The 23282-nt window shown below is 36.0% G+C and overlaps 1 protein-coding gene across 7 annotated transcripts in view; it reads right to left on the bottom strand.

The window, feature by feature from the left end:
* SOX5 (SRY-box transcription factor 5) overlaps positions 1–23282 on the bottom strand; it is a 1011837-nt gene that overhangs the window by 284301 nt on the left and 704254 nt on the right. For all 7 annotated transcript variants that reach the window (XM_073877852.1, XM_073877855.1, XM_073877854.1 and 4 more), the window contains one exon: positions 21100–21310. In XM_073877852.1, coding sequence (XP_073733953.1) covers positions 21100–21310 — 211 coding nt within the window. The remainder of the gene's footprint in view (positions 1–21099; positions 21311–23282) is intronic.

Raw genomic sequence — 23282 nt, 5'->3', positions numbered from 1 at the left:
CACATGCTAGGAACTTACATCTGTCTGTCCTGCATTAACCTGTGTGAGCAGCCGTCAACTTACTGGAGGGGAAAAAAAACTGCTTAGAAATTTTGAGATACTTAAATATCATTTAGACCACTTCGACTTCTTTATCACAAACAAGTATTTGGTTTTATTAAAAGGATTCCAATAAAATATTTTAAAGCAAAAAAAAAAAAATTCTTCTTTTGTTTTTTTTTCCCCCAACAATTCAAAAATGGAAGAAAAAAAAAAGCTATTCTTAGCTCACAGGTCATACAAAACTAGGCAGGAGCCTAGATTTGGCCTACAGGCCATAGTTTGTGGACCACTGCTCTAGGAGGTCAAAATGTAATAGAGAAGAGACACAAAGACAACATTTCTTAAGGGAGGGATGATGGGGGCAGAAAATTCCTAGTGGGGTGGATGCTACACCAAATATTAAGGATGAACGGCTATCATCCAGGTGCAAAGTAAGGTGAAAGGCACTGCAACCAGACATCATGAGCAAAGAAAAGTATGGTGGCTGTGAAAAGCTACAGGCAACTCAGCATTGCTAGAGCAAAAGTCATAAAGAGTGAGGCGGGGAATGGTAGGAAATGAGAAACAAGGTTGGGAAGTTAGACAGGAAGTGAGCTCACCACAGCTGCAGGCTGACTACCCACCCACTTTAACAACGGTCTCTGGGAGACCCAATAAAATATATAGGATGGCACAAGTACCACAACACATGCCAGCTGAAGTTCTTTTTCCACTCCTGAGAAGAAATTAAATAAGTCTGCTTCCATATCCCTGAGGCTGTTCCACCATTGTCTCTTCTCCTTGCCCAAGGAACTTAAACAAATATATGCATTGCATTTTGTTAATTGCCAGCATGACCTGTGAGCATGTCAGAATAAATGTATTAATACTTTGTTTTATATGTACCTCGTTATATACTTGTGTGTTAGACTTTAATCAGTTTTGTTTAAATTTGAAGTTATAACTATAGAGCAAACAACTTCTTAATGAGTTTTAATAAGTTTGGGCAAAGCATTTACATTTTTCATAATGGATGAAACATGAATCAAGAACTTAGTAAGTGTATTTCAGTTCTTTGAGTAAGTATTAGGTTAAGTACCAATCATCATCATCATCGTCACTATGATTTTGGCTCACCTTTCCAAACATCATTCTGCTGGTACTAAACCAAGAGTTCAAGGATAATATCCTCTACTATTTTAGTAAGTAAAGATAAAGATAGATAAAGAGGAAGTAATACATTATATGTCTAGCCTTATTTACCAGAGAACTTGGGAGAAAGCAATTAGAGTATTTTCTTCAGAGCTGTATATTTTTCTCAGAAAGGTGTGGTTAGGCAGAAACCAATAACTTGAAGATACCCAGACAAGATGGGATGAGAAGTTAAACTACATCATAAAAACCTATGAAAGACAGACTCAGTGAATATTTTAAGTGCTTTCTGCACAAGCACTTAAAGCAAACTTGCTAGAGCAGCCATAATAGCCACATGACCTCCACAGATGATGTAAACAAGAGATATGTATATCAACATGTAAATAATAACTCATTTTAGAGGATAAATATATGCACTGAAGGACCCTCCCCTCTACTGACAGAGCCTCCCGTACCTCCTTACTCACAGCTCCTTTCACCATGAAGACGCATGGTTTATCACCCCCAAAAGACCAGGAGCAACTTAAGGACAGAAACTGTATCATTGATTTCTGTCTTCTCATTGACACTTATAAAATAACTTGCATATAATAGGACCTCCATAACGTTTTCTGTCAGAATGAGAGAATGAGTGGATAGGTGAACGAACACAAAACAAAGGCGTTACTGAGAAAGGAGGCATTGACTCTATGTTGGGCATCAAGAGAGATTTTATACAGATGTTAACAGGAGTCCAAAGGTAATGAACAAATAAAATACAGAACAGAATGGGGAGTTCTGTTCTGTACTAAGATCCTCCTCGTCTGTGTATTTTCGTTTTGTCAAAAGTTGTTCTAGGTCAACATTTTTAGTTTACAGATTAAGAGTGAGAGAAATGCTCCTAAAATGTAACAGTAATTTATTATATCTAGTTTGTGTGTTTGTGTGTGTGCATGTGTGTGGGTGTGGGTGTGTGTGCGCACACACACACATGCGTTCATTTCCTTCTAGGGAAATTTTGGAAATCTAGCAGTTGGCAAGATATTGTTTTATGTATGTGAACATTAACATATAATAAAAAATTAAAAAAAAAACAAAACTGATAGAGATTTAATTCCTTGAATTCTAAATCTTCAAAAACAATCATTAGACAATATTTCCGATGGTTTCATATTGTTTGGAAATTATAAACCATTTCTAAAGGAAGTATTGTACATTTCTCTATTGAATGTGATATACTTCAAAACCTGCAAATGTTTTTAATTTGAATATTTTAAACTTAGAAAACAAAAGGAAAAATCCTGGCAATAAAATATAAGGACTCCAAGGTTTACAATGTTTTTTTACTTAATTAATATTTTTCATTAACCCCTAGTTACACTATTCCTTCAGTGAAAAAGATGTGCTAAAAATGCTCAACTTCAACTTCTCTTCAGTTCGGTTGGTTTGCTCCTAATGAGTCCCATGAAGTGAATGGAGGAAAGGCTGTCCTCCCATAGTGCAGAACAAGAATAGCTAAACCGAAGTATCGAGGAGGTAAACCGTAAGCAAACATGTCTAATTCCTCTCCCTTTTACGTCACTCGTGGATGTTTCCCTCCCTGGCATTTGGAGGGCTACAGCCTATAAAGACTGAGAACTGACCTGTCCTATTTATACTGAGCTGCTCTCAACATTGTAACCTCCTGTTTAGTGCTTTTCTTTACTGACACATGGGCTCTTGACACTGGTGGGACATATTAGAGTACTGGAGGAAGGGCTGAAGCAAAAACATTAGGGGGGAAACAACACCAAAAACAGAGAAAGACAACAAAACTCCAAAGGGAGGAGGCTGTGTTTTGCTCATTTATATGGCTTTCTGCTCCCCGGTCTTCCACATGACTCACGTCACACGACGGTATAGAAAGCTTTCAGCCGAATTTCTACAACAAAGCAAAACTTCTCAGAAGAGAAAGGCCTAAGCAACAGAGATTTAATTCACCTTGAAACAGCAAATCAATTCTTATCTATTAACACATAACTACAGCATAGGAGCACTGTCCTGTTATAATAAACAGACTGCTCAATTACCGTGTGCTTTCCCAGCTACCCATCTCTTCAGTAATTATACCATGCAATGAGCTCTACATTGATATTATATTAATATGCAGGGAGGAGAGAACTTAAATACAAATTAAATCAAGGCTCGATATTTCAGCAAAGCTTACATAAGGCCTAAGAACAAATGGCATGTTTCTTAGAAGGAGCTAATAAAGGTGATTTGTATAATATCTCATATTCTACTTCTAATTAAAAAGTTTAGAAATGAAAACTATCTTAGAATTCTAGTCCCTTAACTGCCCATTTCAAACAAAGCAGATAAAGCTGTCTATCATGTTTCATAATCACCTGTACTTGTCATATTAACAGCAATAACAATCTTCAAAAAAAACCATTTTACATAGACATGTTGCAATAAAAAGAGAATGACAAATAGAAACTTGTTCTACAGAGACAAAGCAAAAAGATAAAGTTCAAGAAAAGGTTTCTCACCCTTTTGCAGAACTGTCAAACAACTTCTATTGACCAAGAAAAGCGCACAGTAAACACACCAAACAAAAGAAATGATGAAAGATGTATTTACTTGTTCAGGGTCTTTATTTTTCTTTCTATTTCACATACACCCACACTGAACAGTCTGCATTGTGTTAATAAATAACCAGGAGCAACCTAAGTGAGCAGAGGAGGGGTTTCTATGATGCTGTCAGGTACCAGACAGTTGCCTGGCACTGCTGATACACTTCTCTACATGTGAGTTGCACGCCCACATGAACAAAGAAGAGTGTATAGGTTAATGGATGGATCCTTTTACTTCCCAGATAGAATAGGAGGGAAGGAAGAAAAGTTGGAAAACAATAGTTAGATTTTTGGAGTTGTCCAATCCTTTCCATTTGAGAAGGAACAAAATCAATTTTACAGACTATGTCCTGCCAGGGAAATCTTTTACCCAATAACTTGCCATGGTTATTTGGAAATTTATGAAACTATAACTCCAAATTCTTTAACATTTATGAGTTTATTACTTTATTTTTCAAATTGTTTCCAGTGTTGGCTTTATTCATTTGCTCTCCCCCCTCCATGTATGTGTGTATACATCTATATCTATATATGTCAAGTGGAAATATTCTGAATTAATTTTTCTGTTTCTATTTTCTAAAATACAAAAAGAAATCCAAATAATACACATGAATTGTGACTAAAATCCAAACTCAGTGATCAGGGTGTTAAGAGTTTACCTCACTTATGACATTAAATACACAAACGAAAAAGCTAGTGTTAGGTCAGCCTGAGACATTTCAGTGTTTTGAGCTTACTCTTCATAAAAGTTTGCTTCCAAATGTCCGTGACGGTCTTCCCTAGAGCTAAGGGAAAAGCCTAGCATAAATGAAAACAGCCTAAGTGCAAAAAATATCAGAATAGAGATGAACTTTTTGTATAAACTTTAATATGTAATATATATAACTTAATCTATTGCCTCATAAGTGATTTTTATGTGATATGTAGATGACCTCGGAAATAGTTAATTGAAAAGACAGAGGAATAAAAGTTGGCTTTCAAATTCAGGACAGAAAAGGAAGGGCATTCATTCTGAATTTCACATATGATCTTCCCCTCAGTCGTCAAAAGTTCATCATCCCAAAATGGGAGCAGAGAGCACAATCTGGTATCCAAAGTTTATCATCACGTAAGATGGACTGTCTTAATCAATCCAAATGTCCAGGTCATATGCTCATTCTGGTTTGCCCTCGCCTCACTGCTCCCTCACCATCTTGGTTATACTTGTCCTCAACACGAAGGGTAGTTAAGGAAGGCACACTGGGAGTCCTTGAGGTCTCAGAACTCTGGGAGCAGGTGGCAAAGGAAACTCTGAGTGAGCTCTCCACTAACTCTAGTGCTGTCCGTGCCTTCCCTGTAAGCAACTCCTATTAAAAGAAAAGACCAAGCATCCACTAGAACAAAACCAAGCAGGCCTATTTAATTAGGGCATTTGCTTGATATCCACTTCTTCATGTTAAACACACAGCCACACAGGCCTAGGAGGTCTGATTAATTTTAATATGCACAGTCGTGACAAGTGCCTCAAGGGTAGCTGAGTGAAAAACACATACATGGGCAAATACAGAAAATCCTCCAGCTAGCCTAGTCTGAGAAATCAGTTTCAGAAAAATGCTGTGTCTGTTCCCCAGATTAGAGTGTTACTATTCAGCAAGGGCCTGAACCTTTAATGCAAGGGAAAAGAGGGCTCAGAAACAGGTGGCTGGCTCTTCCCTCTTGAATAAATGATATCTCCAAAAGCTGTGGCACATAAGCAACAAGGAGGGCTGGCACATTCCGCTAATGTTTATTTCTAAATGTACAGCCTGGGTCAATGGGTCTTTTTTTAAGTGATCCATGTATTAAAAATGAAAGTCTGGAACTGACAGTTTTAGTTAAGGTCAAGAAAAACAGGGCTACCATATTTATCTGAAAGGTTTAGAAAATATTAAAAACATTTGGGCAAAGAGATGTTGGAATGGATTATTTATAGAGTCCTCTCAGTAGACAAATTCACCTATGAGCAGGAATCAAATAGAACCCTTATATTCACAGACAGACACCTGAAAAAACAATGCTGGCTTGATTGTTCTCAGAAAGATGAACATTAAGGACATAATATTGAGTATCATTTCAAAATACTAACAAACGTTCAAGTTCTAGTTAAAAAGAAAAACAGAAGTTTTCTTGGCCAAATTGGTTTCTTGTGCACACGTTCCTGGATCTCAGCTCAAGGACCCACTGCTTTATAGAAAGAAGACCCCCAAAGGTAAGCCCTGAGCCTTTATTTACGATCCAAGTCAGAAGGTCTCACAAGAAAGTATAAATTAATTTCTTAGAACACTTAATGAAATCAAAACTATCAAGATAAACCGCTAGGACGGATACCACTTGAATAGGAGGGAACAGTGAACAAGTTTCACTTTAGTGTTGAAAACTTACAAGGCTTCAAACTCAGCTAACTGTACTAAAGGTAAAACACTTATTCCTGAAGAAATAGGCTCTGCGGCATTCGAGGGCGTCTTCTTGTCCTGACCTTTAAAAAATAAACTCTTTTCTTTATCATCGTTTCATGAGTGTCGATTTCCATACAGCGGGGCCTTTGAAAAGGGTGCCTGGAGGTGAGACTCTAGCTTGCTCAACAAGAAGAGAGACATTTTCCAGCGACGGACTGCAGAGATGAACACACAGCCACAATGCATTAGGAGTAGCCTCCAACAGCAGTGGGAGTGTGAGGAACAAAACTTAAAAGGGCTCAACTGAAAAGTACCCTTGTTTGTCCTTCAGTGGAACAGCACTTACAAAGCCTCTTCAACATGTACTTTGTCAAAAGGACAGTGAGTAACTAAACAAAAGCAACTCAAACCTCTGCCAATTAAAGTATCTTTAAGCTTTTTCCTGGATCCGCTCACTTTTTATTTTTCCCACCTCATCAAATGTGGTTTTAAAACAAGAGTGAATTTCGAAGTGTCCTCTTCTTTGCACAATTTGCTTTGGAATTGTGAATTTAGGGAAGTCAATCTCCATAATTTCCTCAGGAAAAAATAGTAATTAAAAAGTTGGTAAAATTAGGAGGCAATTCCGCATTTCTATTTCAACTTGTCTGTTAATGTAATATGCTTCAATTTAATTTCTAAAGGGGCTGCTCAACAACAGACATTTAAATTGTAAGAACCGGCATTGCAATTTATAATGTAAACTCAAATATCAAACATGCAGTGCCTGTAGGGATGTTCACAAGGCCAAATATCACGTGCCAGGGGCCTGTCTTTTCCATAGAATGGTTACAGGCGATGCCGTAGCATCACAGACGAAAGCATACTGCTTATAATATCTACTTTCAGACCCCTCCAATAAGTGTTAGAACGGGGGAAAGCCTTATACCATGTAGAGGATCTAATGGTTCTATATGTCAACATATTTGTAATAAAAGTTAAAAGGGCATTAACATAATTATTTCTGGTGGAAAAAAGAGCATAACTGTCACAGAGGGGGCAATCAACGAAAGTAAATTATTTTCAATAGGTGTGACTGATGCAAATATCAAAACGATACATTACAAAACAATATCCATATATATTTTAAAGTTTTAAGAGAGTATAATTCATGACCAACAATTTTACATATACTTTTCGTTTTATAAGCATCTTATTTACGGACTTAAAAGCTGTCCAACCCAATCCTGCAAATGCTACAAATGGAGTTAAATGAAAGGTAATTTGTTTTTTTGTTTTGTTTTGTTTGTTTTGTTTTGTATTTGCCACTGAGAATTTGCATTGCATTGCACAGTGTCAGGGTGATATCCACTTAAGTTTCTCCACCCAAGAAACAATCTTTCCCATTTTGTCTCCCGGAGAGAGAGACAGCAACACAGAGAAAATGAGAATGAAAATCTCAGTATCTCCTTCACCCACTGATGGTCTGTAGTCTACAGATGACTCTGAGAGTAAAGGCTTGAAGTATGTCACAATATATACTTTTTCCAACCCATCCCACTGTTTTTGATTAGTTCTCACAAGAAGAAAACTCTTTTTGTGAAGTCTGTACTAAAAGCAATGAACTGTTTCATGTAAAGTAACACTGGGTGATTTTGGTAATAGGTTGTGCCTTTAGGGTCTTATAAATTGTGAGCAAAGATTTTCTGAAGTTCAGAGAAAAGAAGCTCCAGTTGTGTAAATAATGACAAAGTTTAGTTCTAGTAGAAATGAAATTTCACAAATAAATGCAGTTCCTTACACACAAAGAGTACACTCATCATGGCACAACAATTTTGGAGGTGTGGGCGTCACACTCTAAGAAGGAAGAACACTGACAGATAAGATGCTAAATAAAACCAAGCATATGTGGGATCTGAAAGGAGGACTACACACACGCACACATGCACACACAAAAGGAATGTAAAGAAAAAACCATAAAGGGGGAGGAAAGGAAGAATAAATAAACCACATAAAAGAAAATGAAAATCTTAGAAAATTATGAAACTTTGGCCAAGGGAGTCCTCACTTAGAATCTGTCTTCAGCACACATTCACATTTATTGTAGAAATAAAACAAGTCTGCAAACGCCATGTTAAAATGCCTCTCCTTGTTTTATGTTGGTTACAGTTTGCAACTTCATCCATATCAATTTAGAAAAATCTTTCTTTTCGAACAGTAATTCTCGAGGTAGAAAATGGCCTACCCACAATTTATTTAGGGAAATTTATATAAATAAAATCAAAGCAACTACCTCTCCCAGGATTTTTATGAAGGTTGGACTTGTTGTTTTTGTTGTCAACTACATATCCTAAATTTCCAGAATTCTGCAGGTCTGAATCCTATTTTTTCAGTACATAAAAGCATCCTGGGAAAGCAACACTGGAAACTATATAATGTTTCCAGCATGCCTAAAGTAACTAATGTTTCTAACCAGACAAGATGTGATAATGACAATAACTGGTACAATTCCAAGTCGGTTATAATTCATGAAGTACTTTCATATGCATTACCTCATTTGTTTCCTTCAACAACCCTCTGATGAAAGTAGGGCAGTCAGCGTTGCGAACTGAAGGCAGATATGCATTATATTAACACAGTCATTATAGCAACTTAAAGGCAAGAAAATATAATGTTTTTACAATTAAAATAATACGGTAGATGTTCAGTTTTATGCAAGAAATTCTTATTTAAAATTTTAAAAATGCATCCTGATTCCTGGGTTTGGAAATTCTACCCTTGAGGTAACATGCTAAAGTTGGAAGACTGGAGGGACCAGGGAAGGTGTTGAAAGGCATCCGTCATTTTTCTTTCACCAAAGCCCTTTAACATGAACTATGTGTGGGGAGGGGGAATAGGGTTGTGGAACAGAAGATCCGAAATTAAGCTGCCCCCATCTTGAGCCTATCATAAGAAATAAGAACTCTCTCTCCCATGCCAATTCCATACACTTAGAAAAGGTGCTGGTCTCCATTGTGCCGACACACAAAGAACCAGTTTTAGTTTTGAATTGTGGAAAATTATTCATAGATCAATCCAGTTCACTTTTCACTTTGCCTACAGGGTGGGGGAGAATTATTGTCTATGGCCACTAATGCATAAATAACACCGACATATTTCCTTAGAGAAATGTAAAACATTAGAGCCATTTAAAAGATTAACGTGAATATAAAGTTTTCATTCTGTGTATATCTTAGTTTTCTATCCTGGAGTTTAAAATATCTAGTTTTGTGACATAAGACAAAACTTTAACCTCTAAGTCACAGAGAGAACAGAAAGTAACGATCTCAAAGATTAAATAATGAGGAGAAGTTTGGAGAAGACAGGATGATGAGATGAATAGGGAGGTCAAAGAAGAGTCCGAGTAGGATATGAAGAAAAGAGAATGTTAAAACCGGAGGAAAAAGACAAATAAAGCCAAAAAGCCCCTCAGTTTTTAGGGGAGTGTTAGTTAGCAAAGGCTGCAACATGTCAATCAGTAGTTACCTGTCCTACACAGTTAAGATAAACAATCACCTATTATGCGTCAAGCCCATTAAGAAACAGACAGGCGCAGGTAATTAAACTAAGGACCTTCATTCACGCACTCTTGTGGAAGACAGGAGGGAAGTAAACAATAGTGATAATGGGGGAAGAACTAATATAGGTGTGACTTAATGCCAACAGTGTAGACTAAGCCAAATTCCGACAAAAGTGTTCAGAGAAGGTGTTGAGCCTTAAAGGGGAATAAAATACACCGGGTAGCTAAGACAGGGAATGACCTGCTAGACAGAAGAAACCACATATGAAAAAGTAGAGTAGTATTAAAAACACAGTGTTGAGAGAACCGCATGCAGTTTGCTAAGATAGCATAAGAACATGTACCTTAGAAAAGTGGTGAAAATAACATCAAGGGACAAAAGGGGTTGAGTCAGACTATATATGGTCTTATATTCAAGGCCAAGTAGTTTGGTGGAGGATGGTAATTTTGTTCCAATTCTATTCCTCCACATAGTGAGAACATAAGCAAGATACCGAGCTTCTGGGGGCTCCTGGGTGGCTCAGGAGGTTAAGCGTCTGATTCTTGATTTCGGTTCAGGTCATGATCTCAGAGTCCTGGGATCGAGCCCCGTGTCGGGCTCCATGCCAGGAGTGGAGCCTAAGATTCTCTCTTCCTCTCCCTCCTCTCCTTCCCTCCCTCCCTCTCTCTCAAAAAAATAAAAAAATAAATAAAAAATAAAGTTACTAAGCCCGATGCTAACCTCAGAGTTTTTGAGGATTAAATGAAGTAGCTCACACAATATCTGGCAGAAGAGTCCTATCTTTGTTAAGGTCTTTGCTCTCCCATCCCCAAGACAGCCATGGGGCAACGCTCAGGAAGTAAAAGCATCCTTTCAACAAATATTCTGAATATTTACTGTGTGCACTACCCTCACCTTTAAAGAGTTTAATGTAGGGGACGAACTGACAAATATATGGACAATTATATTGCAGCACAGTAAGGGTCACAATGGAGGCAAATAACTACTTAAAAAGATGACAAAGTTAAAACAGTGAGTACTCTTTCTAACAACTGAGACTTGAAGAGAAGAGGAACAGAACTACACACAGACGTGATGGGAATCGAGAAAAAATCTGTTTCATTTGTTGTGTTTCTAGAAGGAACAGACGTAAATTTCCCTATAAGTTGAAATGGCCATTGCAAAGAGATACTGAACACAGCACCGATGTTAATATAGAAAAGTTAAAGTAAGAGGCCTGCTATAATATTGTATCTAAAAGAATTCTAAGTGAGGTATTTAAAGTCTCATCAAGGTAAAAATTATTCTCACCTGTGCTGTTAATGACCCAAAATTTGAATGAAAATCAAGTTAAGGTCTGAGTCTGACCCAATAAACTTAAATGCTGATCTATATTTATAGATCATCCCTAGCTACTGGAACTTGGGAACTCAGGGCTTCTGTGGATACCTATCTATCTTGGCTTTATTAGGTAAATTAAGATATCTCGTTGCCTTAGATTGGATCAAACTTAAGGAACAGTGAAATACTCTTCAAAACCAAGGTAGTAACTTTATTTCTAAAAGACCAAGAAAAGGAGAAAAAAGAATGAATGTATGTTGCAACTGAACAAGAAAACAAAGGAACCTGTGCCGTAAGATGTGGACTGGATTCTCATTTGGCTTTAACACCAACTGCTGTGGGATCTCAGGCACATCTCTGCCTCCATCAGTCTTTGGCTCGCTCACTCTCTCTCTGTCTCTCTGTCTCTGTCTCTCTCAAAAATGAGGGTAGACATATCCTAAAATATGTCTACATTTCATTCCAATTCCGAATTTCTATTATTCGACAACTATTTTGCTCCCAGACATAATAAAACCTACAAGTTTTTATTAAGATACTCTCCAAGGCATTTTTTTTTTTTTTTTAGCACTTTAAACTCAAAACAGTTCAAACTGAGCTGATCTTCAATTAAAACTTTCTGGAAATTTGATCACCACTGAGGCATCAGGAACTTACTTTGGCAGATAATTATTAAGTACTACTTTATTGTTTCATATTTCAAAGGAATTTAGGCACACATGGGCTAAAGAGTAACATTAAACTATTACTGGCAAAATTCCTAATTGGAAGAAACAGTATAACTAGTGGTTAACAGCATGGATTATAGGTTAAGTTGACTTCAGTTTGAATAATGACCCTGATACTTAGTCACACTGTGACATATTTAATCATGTTTTCTCATCTGAAAATGGAGATGATAAGAATAAGAATATTTAGTTCATGTAAGTGGCACTTCCTGAAATTGGGACGGCTATACATAGCAGCCTTAGCTATAAGGTTTATGTAGAGATTAAATGAAGTGTTTCATATAAATTATGTAACACTACAGTTAACACATGATATGCACTTAATATATGTTACATTTCCCCCACGAATACATCATTATTTAATCAATGTTTTGATGCAGGCATTACGTGTCCCATACTATAATATTAAACCTTGTTATTCTTAACCTCTGATAGTTAAAGACTAACTGATAGAGCTTAGGTATTACCAAGTATAATGTACCTACATTGCATAGGGCAGATATTTTGAGCTGTGAATTTACTATGAAGTTTGGCATTCCATGTTGGTTAAGAGACACTGGACAAATGCGTCTTTCATGCCAGACTTTTTTGAATAACGATAGGCAACAATTCTGATGGTGGAAAAAGATACAAATGAAAATGCATTAATATATTTTTCTCCTATTTATAACTTTTGAAATATCTTAATTGCTTGAAAAACTAAGCTAGTTGGAATAAAAGAGAGCCATTTTTTCTTCAATTCATAAGCAAATCTAATTTTCTTTCTAACCATTTCACCTATGTGGCCTCCTTTTGTATGACACACCATTCTCTTCTAACTTCTGAATTTTTGTTAGTTTGCTGTTGGCAGGGATAAGGTCGGAAATAATAAAGATTTTCTACTGAAATCTGCTTTCCCCCCCTCAATGAGAGGAAGCAAAGGCATGAATATGGCACCCTCGTAATGATTTAGCTGGGGCTTAATGAAATTTTCATTACAACCTGCTGTTCATTTTAATGGCCTTTGAAAAACAATGGAAAAAATAGCTTGGGGGAAGAAAGGATTTTTCTGTGGCATATATTTGTGAGCTTAACATTTAGTTCCATTCATCCCTCTCTGATCGCCTCATCCCCATATTGCTCTTCTCATCACAAAGCTGTTACCATGTTTTGTAGTTTTTGAGTATAAGTTCTGCAGTTCTTTTGTTAAATTTTATTCCTATTTTATTCTTTTGATGCTATAATACATCACAGAGCTATGATCATTTTTTGTACTATATACAGTGTCATTGTCCTAATGCTTAGACGCCATTCTCATGCCCAACCACACCGTATGATTTAACGGAGTATTTAAAGCCAATGTAACTTTCTACGTACTGTTGGGACTTTTACACACCTGCCTGGATGTATTTCCCCATTTTTCTCCTCTTTGCAGTTAAATAAACTATTGTCAACATTCTATTGATTTTCTGCTTTTCTATATTTTTTCTTAACATCACTTTATTGAAATACATAAATTGCTGCTTGACATCTCTCTCAATTGTTGCAGTCATTAAATAAACATTCTTGCCATAGCAAATTTATCAATAAAGGTGAGTGCATTTACATTTCTGTGTACTCGAAGCACATGTCTAGGAATCTTGTGTACATAAACATAAATGCATCTTATGGTTCTGTTTGTATATAAAGTATCTTTCTGGAACTCAGGCTTTTACATGTTAGCCATGTTCAATTTATATTCCTGTCTTCCATCAAGACTATCTCTGTATTTTCTCAATGTCTTTATATTATTCACTAGCAAGTCACTCTTGAACTGAGCTTTTAATATATCCATAGGAGGCAAAGTACAAAAAAACTTGTGGGAAATACAATAATGAAAACAGTATAATGTCCACATTTAATAGTGATGTTTCTTCATGTCAACTCTTCCTGCTGTGGATGCGCTATCTCTGTCTGCTCTTCTGTTTGTGTACCTGTTGCTAGATATTATACTTTTCTCCTAAGTTCCAATACATCTCAATGGGAGGCACTGCCTGCTGTCTTCTTTCCTTTTGGGAGTTATTCATTTAGAGCTGTCCTGTCATGTACCTCCAAATTTAGAGTCTGTGCAACTACTTGGAAGCCAACACGACACACTGGAGAAATACCAAGGTCACATACCAAATTTCCATGGAGAACATCATCTAAAGGTAACCCCCCCCAAAAGAAACCCAAACTACTTTGTAATCCAATATGTAGCACTACAGTGATAGTTCTTCCTATATCTTAGATCTGGACCACAAACACATCTCCAACAAAAATTAAACAATAACATGTGAGGGAAACACTTTCCAACTCATTCTATGAATCCAGCATTATCTTATTGGAAAAATCAGATAAAGACATTGCATTTAAAAAAAAAACCACTACAGGACAATATCTCTCAGGAACATGGATGCTACAATCCTTAATGAAATACTGGCAAATTGAATCCAATATTACATATATTATAAACCACAACTAAGTGAAATTTACCCAGTTTGCAAGGTTGTTCAACATTCAAAAATCTCATCATATGAGCACAGTAAAGGAGCTAGAGAGTATTATGCTAAGCAAAATAAGTCAGTCAGAGAAAGACAAACGCCATATGATTTCACTCATATGTAGAATTTAAGAAACAAAACAAATAAGTAAAGGGAAAAAAAATAGAGGCAAACCAAGAAACATACTCTTAACTAGAAAGAATAAACTGATGGTTACCAGAGCAGAGGTGGGTCAGGGATGGATTAAATAGGTGATGGGGATGAAGGAGTGCACTTGCTGTGATGAGCACTGGGTAATTGTATGGAAGTGTAGAATCACTATATTGTACACCTGAAACTAATATTATGCCATATGTCAACTAACTGGAATTTAAAATAAAAACTTAGAAGAGTACATCATATCAAGAGATGAAAACTTTTGACAAATTTTAACAGCTATTCATGGTGAAAACTCTCAGCAAACTAGAAATAGAAGGGAATTTCCTCAACTTGATAAAGAACATCTACATAAACCCTACAGCTAATATATTTAATGATGATAACTTGAAGCTTTCTCCTTACAATCAAGAACAAGGCAAAGATGTCCTGTTTTACCACTTTCTTATTCAACACTGTACTGGAGAAGCCAGCTAATGCAATAAGAGAAGAAAAGGAAATAAAAAGTATATATCTTGTGAATGAAGAAATAAAACTATCTTCATTCACAGATAATAGGATTGTCTATACAGAAAATGTAAACAATACACAAAAACTGGAGATAATAACCAAGTAGAGCAAGGTCACAGGATACAAGGTTAATATGCAAAGGCCAATTGCTTCCCTTTATACGAGCAATGAACAATTGGAATTTGAAATTAAAAATACAATATAATGAGGGGCGCCTGGGTGGTACACTCTTGGTTTCAGCTCAGGTTGTGATCTAGGTTCGTGAGATCGAGCCCCAAGTCAGGTTCCATGCTCGGTGCGGATTCTGCTTAAGACTCTTGCTCCCTATCCCTCTGCCCCTCCCCACCATGCTCTCTCTCTCTCTCTCAAATAAACAAATAAATACATCATTTTAATAAAATACAATATAATGAAAATACTGTGCATAAATGTAATAAAATATGTACAGGATCTATACGCAGAAAACTATGAAACTCAAAAGAAATCAAAGAAAATCTTAACAAATAGAGAAATATTTTGTGTTCATGGATAGGAAGACTGAATACTCTTAAGATGTCGGTTCTTCCCAACTTCCCAGGACGTAATTGTGTAGATATCAAGATTAATCCTGAAGTCTACAGGGAAAGGCAAAAGAGCCAGGGTAACCAACATAACACTGAAGTAAAAGGACAAAGTGGGAGGACTGACACTACCCAGCTTTCAAGTGATAGCAATTAAGACAGCAAGGTGTTGGAAAAAAGAATAGACAAATTGATCAGTGGAACGGAACACAGAGGACAGAAATAGACCCACACAGATACAGTCAACTAATCTTTGGTGAAGGAACAAAGGAAATTCAATGGAAATATGATAGTCTTTTCAACAAATGGTGCTAGAACAACTGGACATCTTATCTACAAAAACACAAATTAGAACTTAACCTTAAACCTTTTTAGAACTTAAACCTTTTACAGAACTTAAACCTTTTGCAAAAATTAACCCAAAACAGATCACAGACCTAAATTGTAAAATGCAAAACTACACAACTTCTAGAAAATAACAGCAGAGAAAATCTAAATGGCATTGGGCTAGGCAATGTATGCTTAGCTACAATATCAAAAGTATGATCAAAGCAAGAAAAGAGGTAAGTTGGACTTTATTAAAATTAAAACACGCTCTGCAAAAGAAAATGTTAAAAGAAAAAAAAAATACAAGCCACAACTTGAAAGAGAATATTGGCAAAACACATACTTGATAAAGGACTTGCATCCAAAATACACAAAAAACTCTTAAAACTCAACAATTAAAAAAACCCTCAATTAATAAATGAGCAAACGATGTAAACAGACACAAAGATATACAAATGGCAAAGACACATATGAAAAGATGCTCCACATTATATGTCATCAGGAACAACAAATTAAAACAACAATGCGATGCCACTACAAACCAATCTGAATGGATAAAATCCAAAAAACTGACAATATCAAATGATTGTGAGGATATGGAGCAATAAGAACTTACGTTTGTTGCTGCTGGGAATGCAAAATCTCACAGCCACTTTGGAAGACAGCTTGGCAGTTTTGTTTTGTTTTGTTTTGTTTTGTTTTTTTTCATAAAGCTAAGCATAATCTTACCATACATTCACACTCCTAGGTATTTACCCAGCTGAGTTGAAAACTTATGTCTACACAAAAACCTTCACATAAATATTTATAAAAGCTTTATTCTTAATAACTAAAAACTTGAAACAACTAAGATGTCCTTTGATAGGTGAATGGATAAACTGTGATACCTTCATACAATGGGACTTTATTCTAAAGTACTAAAAAGAAATGAGCCATGAACAGACATGAAGGAAACTTCAATGCACATTGATATGCTAAAGAAGCCAGTTTGAAAGACTACATGCTGTATGATTCCAATGATATGACATTCTGGAAAAGGCAAAACTACAGAGATAGTAGAAAGATCAATGACTGCCTGGAATTCTAGGGAAAGAGGGAGGGATGAATAAATGAAGCACAGGGGATTTTTAAGGTTATCAAACAATTGTTGTGAATGATACCACAATGGTGGATAAACATGTGCATTTGTCAAAAAATGCAGAAATGTACAACATAAAGCTTGAGTCTTGATGTAAGAAGATTCTGTAAGATAACTGAGTAATTTGAGAGATACTGGGAAAAACTACAGAAAGAATTTAATCATATTACAAATGTATGGAAAAACCTCACTGAATAGGGTGGAGGAAAAATTACCTAAGTAATTTTGGAAATGAATGGAATCTGTAAAAATAAGGCAAAAAGAGCTGCATGTAAGTACTATACCCTATTGATAAAGATGTTTCCCATGGTATTATCAGTTAAGAATTCTGATATTCGTTTGCATATGCAAACAATGAATTATGGAACATTACATCAAAAACTAATGATGTAATGTATGGTGATTAACATAACATAATAAAAAAAGATATTATTGTATATAAAATTTTATATCCTGCCTTTTCTCTTAGCATTTGACCATGAACATTTTCCCACTGAATAAAAGTCATTTCTAAAACATCACTAAAAAAAAAAAGAAAGAATTCTGATACTGTTGTACATATACACTGGAATTGAACAATAAGTAAATGGATGGCGGATGGTCAGGTCAAGGTTACTCATAGTTGGGGTGGGAATATACACATCGACAAGGAATGAGGCTGGAATGATCCATGCGGAAATAGTTGCAGACAGTAGTAAGAACTCATGTTTAGCTGAATATACAGACAACTAGACATAGAAATATTTATAGATATGTATGTATACAGGCTAGTACACACATATATTTCTTCATTTTGTCAGGTAAGAGGCCCTAAAATAAATAATGCCTTACGAGCAAAGAGCACATTTTGTATCCAGATCTTTCTTTCTTTTTTTTTTAAATTTTATTTATTTATTTGACAGAGACAGAGAGAGAGATAGAGTACAAGCAGGGAGAGAGGTCAAAGGGAGAAGCAGACTCCCCGCTGAGCAGGGAGCCCAATGCAGGACTCGATCCCAGGACCCTGGGATCATGACCTGAGCCGAAGGCAGATGCTTAACTGACAAAGCCACCCAGGTGTCACTCAGATCTGGCTTTCTAATACCTTTCTCCAATAAAAGGAACCAGGGCTTCTTAGAGAAATGACTGATTCTCAAACCAGGGCATGAGATACACAACACGAGTCTGCAGCAATTTACAGTGCCAGAAAGTAAGAAGCGCTCAAGAAAAGTTACCCACCATCACTGTGGTATGTGCTATGGTGAGTGCTGTGAATTGTGTAAGACTGTTGAATCACAGACCTGTACCTCTGAAACAAATAATACATTACATGTTAAAAAAAAAAAAGAAGATAGCAGGAAGGGAAAAATGAAAGGAGGAATTGGAGGGGGAGATGAACCATGAGAGACTATGGACTCCTGGAAACAAACTGAGGGTTCTAGAGGGGAGGGGGGTGGGGGATGGGTTAGCCTGGTGATGGGTATTAAAGAGGGCACGTACTGAAGGGAGCACTGGGTGTTATACGCAAACAATGAATCATGGAACACTACCTCAAAGACTAAATGATGTAATGTATGGTGACTAACATAATAAAAAAAAAATGACACAGAAGTCAATAGAAAGAGCTTCCAATGGCCAAAGCTGAAGCAATTTGAGCAACAAAATAAAGTAGAATTGGATTATAAGTCAAAGTATAAAATATCCATGCTGTCCATACTGATATAAATAAATGATTGAATAAATTAATAAATGATGGAGAAGAGATAAATCTCCTATGCAGAAGAATTCCAAATAAATTATGTAGAAACTCTGCTCTAAAGGAGGGGGAACATATCTCCCCACTCCTTAAACGTGGGTTGCACATAGCACCTTCCTTCCAAAGAGTATGGTATGGAAACGGGGCAGGGAGTAACTTTACAGTGGAGTACTCTGACAAATGCTGTATCAGCCAGGTGATCAAGGTCAACATCAAATTCATAAGTCATATAGAAAATATATACCCTTGATATGATGTGACAAAAAGGTGCTTTACCTCGTGATCTTCCTCCCCAAACCTATAACCCCAGGTTAGTCAAGAGAAAACCACCAGATAAATACCAATAGAGGGACATTCTACAATATACCTGAACAGTATTCCTCAAAACTTTCAAGGTTATCAGAAACAAAAACAGTCTGAGAAACTGTCACAGCCAAAAGGAACCCAAGGAGACAAGACAACTAAATGGAACATGTTATCCTTGATGACATACTAGAACAGAAAAAGCACACTTGGGGAAGACTAATGAAATATGAATAAACTATGGACTTTAGTTAATGATAATGTGTGATAATATAAAAGATACAAAATAATTTTAAAAGCATAAAATTAATCAGGCAAAATGAACAGAATATGTAAAACTAAAGACAAGAAAGAAATTCATGATAAGGTTAAGTTGTTGTATCAGAAAGCTACAAATTTAAGCAATTTTTACTTTCCTTTCAATTTTTATGGTTTTTTAAACAATTCTTAAATAAGAAGATAGTATTTTTAATATCAAGAAAAAAATCCAGCACATTAAAAAAATTGTCTAGGTCCTCCTCAAAACCCCATTTTTATCTCCACGTGGATGAAAGCCAAAAGTCTTTGGCTGACTAGATTATCTCTAAAATTCTTTCCAACTGTAAGATCATGTGAATTACATAAATTATAAGTAAAACCCATGTCCCAGCTATGCATCTGGTAGGGACCTAGAAATATTTAATTACCATATGACTCCCAAATATACTGGTTAACATACATTTTGTGCCATATATACTCATAATTTGCTAGTGTCCTAACAACAGACTAGAAATGAGCCCAACCCAGTGTTACATAGTATAGATGCAGTATATTTTTGGTGTAAAATATGTCTTTTTATGTCACTATTTTTTGTTTGTTTTAAATTTCCATCTGACTTTTAAATAGGAGGCATGTTCTTATGTGCAACGTGGCATACAAACTTAGGAAGAATACAGGTTTAAGCAGGAGGTAGAAAACATCTGTAACATAAAGCGTGACTATCAGTTATGCATACATTCTATAATGGGCATTAGTTGTTTGTTTACTTGATTTACTTTTTTAAAGATTTTCATCTATTTATTTGAGAGAGAGAGAGAGAGAGCACGCTCAGAGGGAGAGTGAGAGGGAGAAGCAGACCCCCTGCTGAGCAGAGAGCCCTATGCAAGGCTGGATCCCAGGACCCTGAGATAATGACCTGAGCCAAAGGCAGATGCTTCACCAACTGAGTCACCCAGGTGCCCCTGTTTCTTTGCTTTCATTTTTTTTTTAATTTTATTATGTTATGTTAGTCACCATACAGTACATCATTAGTTTTTGATGTAGGGTTCCATGATTCATTGTTTGCATATACACTCAGTTCTCCATGCAGTACGTGCCCTCCTTAATATCCATCATTGGGTGAACCCATCCCCACCCCTTACCCCTCTAAAGCCCTCAGTTTGTTTCTCGGAGTCCATAGTCTCTCATGGTTCGTTTGCTTTCATTTTAACAGTATTTCATGTGCATATCACCCATAGGCTACTATCAGTAACTATTGAAGAGATTTAGAAGATGAAATCTTAAAAGAAAGGCATCCTGGAAGTTGAACAAAATGGGAACTTCAGCATGGCTAACTGAATTAGAGAATCAATAATTTTTAAATATAGAATAGGCCTAACCATATTAATTTTGGACTATACAAGAAATGGACTGAACTAAGGGAGCATAAAATGCATTCATGTATAAATAAGGCTATACACAATTTAATCAAGTTGCAAAATGGCCTTGGGGACAAAAACTGGAGATGAACAACGAGCCTGCAGATATTTGGGATGTAGGTGGTACCTATTCTGGGCTCCACTGTCACATTCTATTCTTGAATCTTTAAGTTTTACTCAACCACAACTTACCCATGTGTGAAAATGAGGAAGACATCACAACAGAAATTAATGATTAAAAAATTGGGACAGACATATTGAAATGTTTCTGAAAAAAATAAAAACCTTTCCATCTTCATAGCATTAGGTTTCCATTTTGTCCAATTTAGCTTTGAGTATACGTCAAAAAACAACTATAAGTTAAAATCCGACTATTAAAATCAGGAGATGGCAAGCACTTTGTTTCCTTTTCTAGCCTTTACCTTCTGGCTCATTTTTGATGAGCTCTTCCATTTTCCTCTGCTTCAAGGTGTCAACAACATCAGCTAAGCTGCCTTTGCGCCGTTCGGGAGTTCCTAGGGCCGTGCTGGACAAGGACTCACCACTCTGCCTCCCACCTTCTTCTGCCTTCTGAGGTGAGGTAGATGAGTTGTGTGGGGCAAATGAAGACATAACTTTATTGCCATCAACTTCCTGAAAGAGAAAGCAAAGGAAAAAAATTGCTTAAAATTCAGTGTTTTTTTTTAAATTGCTTATGTGGCTTATTTAGCTAAAACATGAAAAAGTGAAATGTCACTCTGCAAGAGTAAGATAAATAAAGAAATTTTTTTTAAAAAAAGAATGCATTAACTTTATGGGCTGGCACAGAGTGAGTCAAAGATCAATTCATAGAAGAAATAAAAATATGGAGGCTCTCTCCCTTAGACTGAGAACAAATGGTAATAAGCCTTATACAAAGCCTACATTGATCAGATGTAGTTTTCTGCTTTTCTTTGAAAGTCTTAGATTTTCCTATGGACATTAACTGCACTAGTCATCTGGCTTAAACTTCCTCATGATATTGTAATATTTAAACAAGCAACATTATGCCCTTCACTTTTCATTTTAAATAGCTGCCTCTTCTTGATGGTTGCTCCTAATTAAAGCAGGGTCCGTTTTTGAGTTCTCCACTTCCCTCTCATGCTTTTAAGAAAGCATCAGCCACACAGGTTATTTTGACATCAGATAGGAATATTGAAAGCTTATTTCTGCTGATGCCAAAGGTATTTCCAATTCCATTTGTTACCCCAAGCATTGTTTCTGTCAATATTCTTCCGGATTTTGCTCTTTAAGCCCCACATGCCCTCTAAAATAAAGTTCCTTGCAATCTTTCCCTCTTCATAATTGCATATGTGTATGAAAAGAATTTATTCTATAATCCTAAAATTTAAACACACATTTGGTGTTCTTTTGTCATTATTTTCCCCACAATTTCTCGACCAACTCTAGCTATCTAATATTTGGGGTATCTTTTGTATAAAAGGCAGTAAATTGATTTTTCAGACATCTGTGAGAGGAATGATATTGAAATTATTAAAAAAATAATTTTCTTACTTAAAGGTTTTCTTTTTATAATCTCTTACTTCTATAATCCTTTGACTTCCCACAAAGCAAATTTCTTCTTAAAAATACAGTTGTATCCTGGGTGCCTGGGTGGTTCAGTTGATTAAGCGTCTGCCTTCGGCTCAGGTCATGATCCCAGGGTCCTGGGATCGAGTCCCGTATCAGGCACCCTGCTCAGCGGGGAGCCTGCTTCTCCCTCTGTTCCCCTGCCTCCTCTTGTGTTTCTCCTCTCTCTCTCACAAAAAAATAAAATCTTAAAAAAATAAATAAAATCGTATCCTAAGATCTTTGAGGAAGTAATTAGTCTCTCTGTAAGTTACTTCTTAATTCTATAGTATTAAAAGTTTCCATTAAAATACATTTGAATGTATGCACATCTAATATTCAGGATAATAGGTTATATCCCTGTTTAAACATTTCTTCTCTAAGATGTATTAATAGGATCTCCTAACCCCAGAAAAGTGACGGATCACACTGATTTGATATCTAATGTTTTTAAGATTATTTCTAATATATTTGACTAGGTTAAAAATATACTAAAAAGACTTGATAAAGCTGTCATTTTAATTTTTAAAAACAGATTAAAAATAGAGATGTCCATACAAACATAATCATAATCTGTTCATATGATTTTTTTGTTCGTGGATAATAGTGAATACAAGGACATTAGCCACAGGGCAAGTGTCAGTTTGTTGGAATGTGCTAGGTAATGTGGAAAAAGTCAAAGTAAAAAATGTGTGAAACAGAATCTTCAAAATTATAATTCTACACCGAAAATGGTTTCCATTTCTTACAAACATTACAGAATATGCAGAAAACATTACTAAGTCTTGAATGAATATTCTATAGACAATACATTCAAAGATGAATCTTAGCTTATTATATACTTGAATTTGGAAATCAATATGCATAATGTAATCATTACAAACCCCTGCAGGCTAAGTGAAGATACACTTCTAGAATTATTTATTTAAAATCCATACATAAATACAAGCAAACCCATAAACACACACACACACACACACACACACACACACACACACACACACACACACACACACAC

Source organism: Callorhinus ursinus, unplaced genomic scaffold (genome assembly GCF_003265705.2).
Source record: "Callorhinus ursinus isolate GAN/ISIS: 27379988/994484 unplaced genomic scaffold, GSC_fseal_2.0 scaffold27, whole genome shotgun sequence".
In the NCBI taxonomy this organism is placed as follows: domain Eukaryota; kingdom Metazoa; phylum Chordata; class Mammalia; order Carnivora; family Otariidae; genus Callorhinus; species Callorhinus ursinus.
Note: the sequence above shows the minus strand (reverse complement) of the source record. Positions and strands in the feature narration are given on the sequence as shown.